The 2,500-nt window shown below is 40.0% G+C and overlaps 1 protein-coding gene across 1 annotated transcript in view; it reads left to right on the forward strand.

Moving 5' to 3' along the window:
- The window catches only part of LOC310796395 (uncharacterized protein), a gene marked incomplete at both ends in the record, with an annotated part of 2,950 nt that extends 1,494 nt beyond the window's left edge, over window positions 1–1,456 (forward strand). Inside the window, 3 exons of the mRNA XM_083658583.1 lie at window positions 585–689; window positions 952–1,017; window positions 1,122–1,456. Of these exons, the coding sequence (XP_083514709.1) occupies window positions 585–689; window positions 952–1,017; window positions 1,122–1,456 (506 nt within the window). The remainder of the gene's footprint in view (window positions 1–584; window positions 690–951; window positions 1,018–1,121) is intronic.
- Window positions 1,457–2,500: the final 1,044 nt, after the last annotated feature.

Consider the following 2,500-nt stretch of genomic DNA (forward strand, 5'->3'; position numbering starts at 1 on the left):
ATGAATACATACATTATGTTACTCATTTAGTTTTGCAGTGCTGCTGCGGTAAAAGTGGGGGCTTTCTTTGTTCTTAACAAAAGCATGTTGGATGAGCGACTCTCGAAGATGGCAGCATCATCGCCTCTTCCTCTCTCATTGGTTGCCCCCTTTTATAGTATAATTGGAATGTAAATGTTTATTTTTGTCATGTTATCACTCCTCCAACATGATTCTAAGATACATCCTAGGATGTATATTATAACATAATATAACACAATAAAAATAAAAATAAAAATAAACTCCCCATCCAGGCATTTTATCGTGCAGCTTAAAAACTGTTACAGCACGCTTATTTCAGAGTTCAGACTCGTCATGACACTACCATCTCTTCAGGTCGAAAAACGTCCCACTTCCTACTTGGCAAGAACTCTTTTATCCAATCAGCTGTTAATCATAGACTATCAAGCCAAGGAAATAATCAATTAAAAGGTCAGTTAAACTATTACACTATCAACTACATGAAAATTGTTTTATAACTTCTTGTGTGTGTGTGTGTGTGTCCCCGTTTGCCTGTGTATCTGTGTCTGTGTTATTCGTTACAGGCAAGAGTTTCAGCCTGTCAATCAACGTGTTGACCACGCCTCCTCAGATCGCCACTCTACAGAGGGCCATCAAGGTCACGGTGGACGGGCCTCGCCTGCCGAGACGTTAGTATACAGACTGACTGTCCTGCTTAAAGTAACACAATGACAGAATGTAGGACTATTCTGGTCATGGGTTTCATACACATTCTCTAATAGAACATCTAAAAGCACAAATCTTATCAGATGGGGGTCCCGGCCGGGTCTGTGGTCTAATTTGTGGTGGGTCCTTGACGTGAAAAAGTTTGAGCACCATTGGTACACACATACATGCACACACCGGTAACATATCTCTCTTCTTCCTTCTCTCTTTCTCTGTCTCTCTCAGGACAGAGGCAGAAGGAGGTGAAGTCAGGAGTGTTCAGGGCTTCCAGCAGCAGCTCAGCATCATCAGGTAGCAAGGGGAGGGATGGAGGGATGGAGGGAGGGATGGATGGATTGATCTGAAAAACAAGTACACAAGTAGGATTCTAAAGTTCACACTTTCTCTCTCTCCAGACTGTAGGCCTCTCTGCTCTCTGTGGACCAATGAGCCGTCGTTCCTCGGCCAGGTGACGTCTCTGGGCGCGTCCTTCACTCCAAGTCCCAGAATGCATCACTTCCCCGCCCTCCCCTACTCCTCCCCCCACCCCCCCTACGGCTCCTACCTGCCCCCACCTCCTCTGAGCCACGGTGGCGGGCCATTCCAGCCGGGCGGCGGCTTCTACTATGGGCCCAACCAAATGGCCCACGCCGCGGGAGAGGACCGCAACATTTCCGCTGCCCTGACCAATCACATCGAAGGGGCGTGTCTCGCGATCAGAGGGGAAGAACCTGTCTGGAGGCCTTATTGATGATTGGATAGTTTGCGGAACATGTTAGTTGTCGGATGTTTTATACTTTCCACCCATTTCACCACCAGAAAACATCCTGTTGACTTTTTATTCAAGCTGATCGATATTCTATTGCTTTTTGTTCTACTGAAAAGGTTGACGGTTTTTGTTCTATTTTATTGTATTGTTATTTTTTTTATCATTATGTTTCTCTTTAATCAAATTAATATAATTACTCTATGAATTCATAGAATATACTATACTTTTAATAATATAATAATATCCTATTACTATTTATTCATATCATTAAATGTATTGGATTGATTCCTTTATTATTTGTTTTGTTTGTTTTAATCCTCTCATTTGTTTTTAATTTAAAAAAAATGAATATGGTAATGATATTGGCGTTCTATTTATTGATTTAGCTTCAGATTTTGTAGAATATAAATAGACAAAGCCTATGTAAGCATCAACCTGTTTATTTGAGATTTAAAAAAAGAGATAAAAAAGGTCAACATCACAACCACCACATTCAAAATATGTCACCAACAACAAAATCATCCCCCAAACCATAATAAATAACATCTGGTATCAGTTACCTTTGCCTGGCTTGTACAGAAAACAGAGCAACCTAATCAATTACTTATCAATCAACATTCTTAAATAACAGAAAAAGACATGTTTATAGAGTGCAGGCACTACACAGTACAGTATGTTTTAAAGGAAAACAGGAAAATGACAAAGTGCATGAAGGATGTTGTGGAATGTGTGGTTCAGCTTTGAAAATGATTCTCCATGTTTCAAGGTGCCAAAACAGCCGAGGCTCATCTCTCAAATCCTGTTGAGAATCGTGACTTTTGATCTAGAAATATATAAGTGTACAAGAATATAAAAGGTACAAAGATTCAACAGTCTTTCAACCTACAGCTAAGATAGAAAAATATAGACCTTTCTTTTTTCTTTTTCTTTTTTAAATATTTTTTCCCAGATTTTTTATCCCATTTTTATCCCCCATTAGTGCTAATTTTAATTTATTTATCCTGGTTGCTGCTCCACCCTCTGCCA

The sequence above is a fragment of the Poromitra crassiceps genome, assembly GCF_964638095.1.
Source record: "Poromitra crassiceps genome assembly, chromosome: 22".
Taxonomy (NCBI): domain Eukaryota; kingdom Metazoa; phylum Chordata; class Actinopteri; order Beryciformes; family Melamphaidae; genus Poromitra; species Poromitra crassiceps.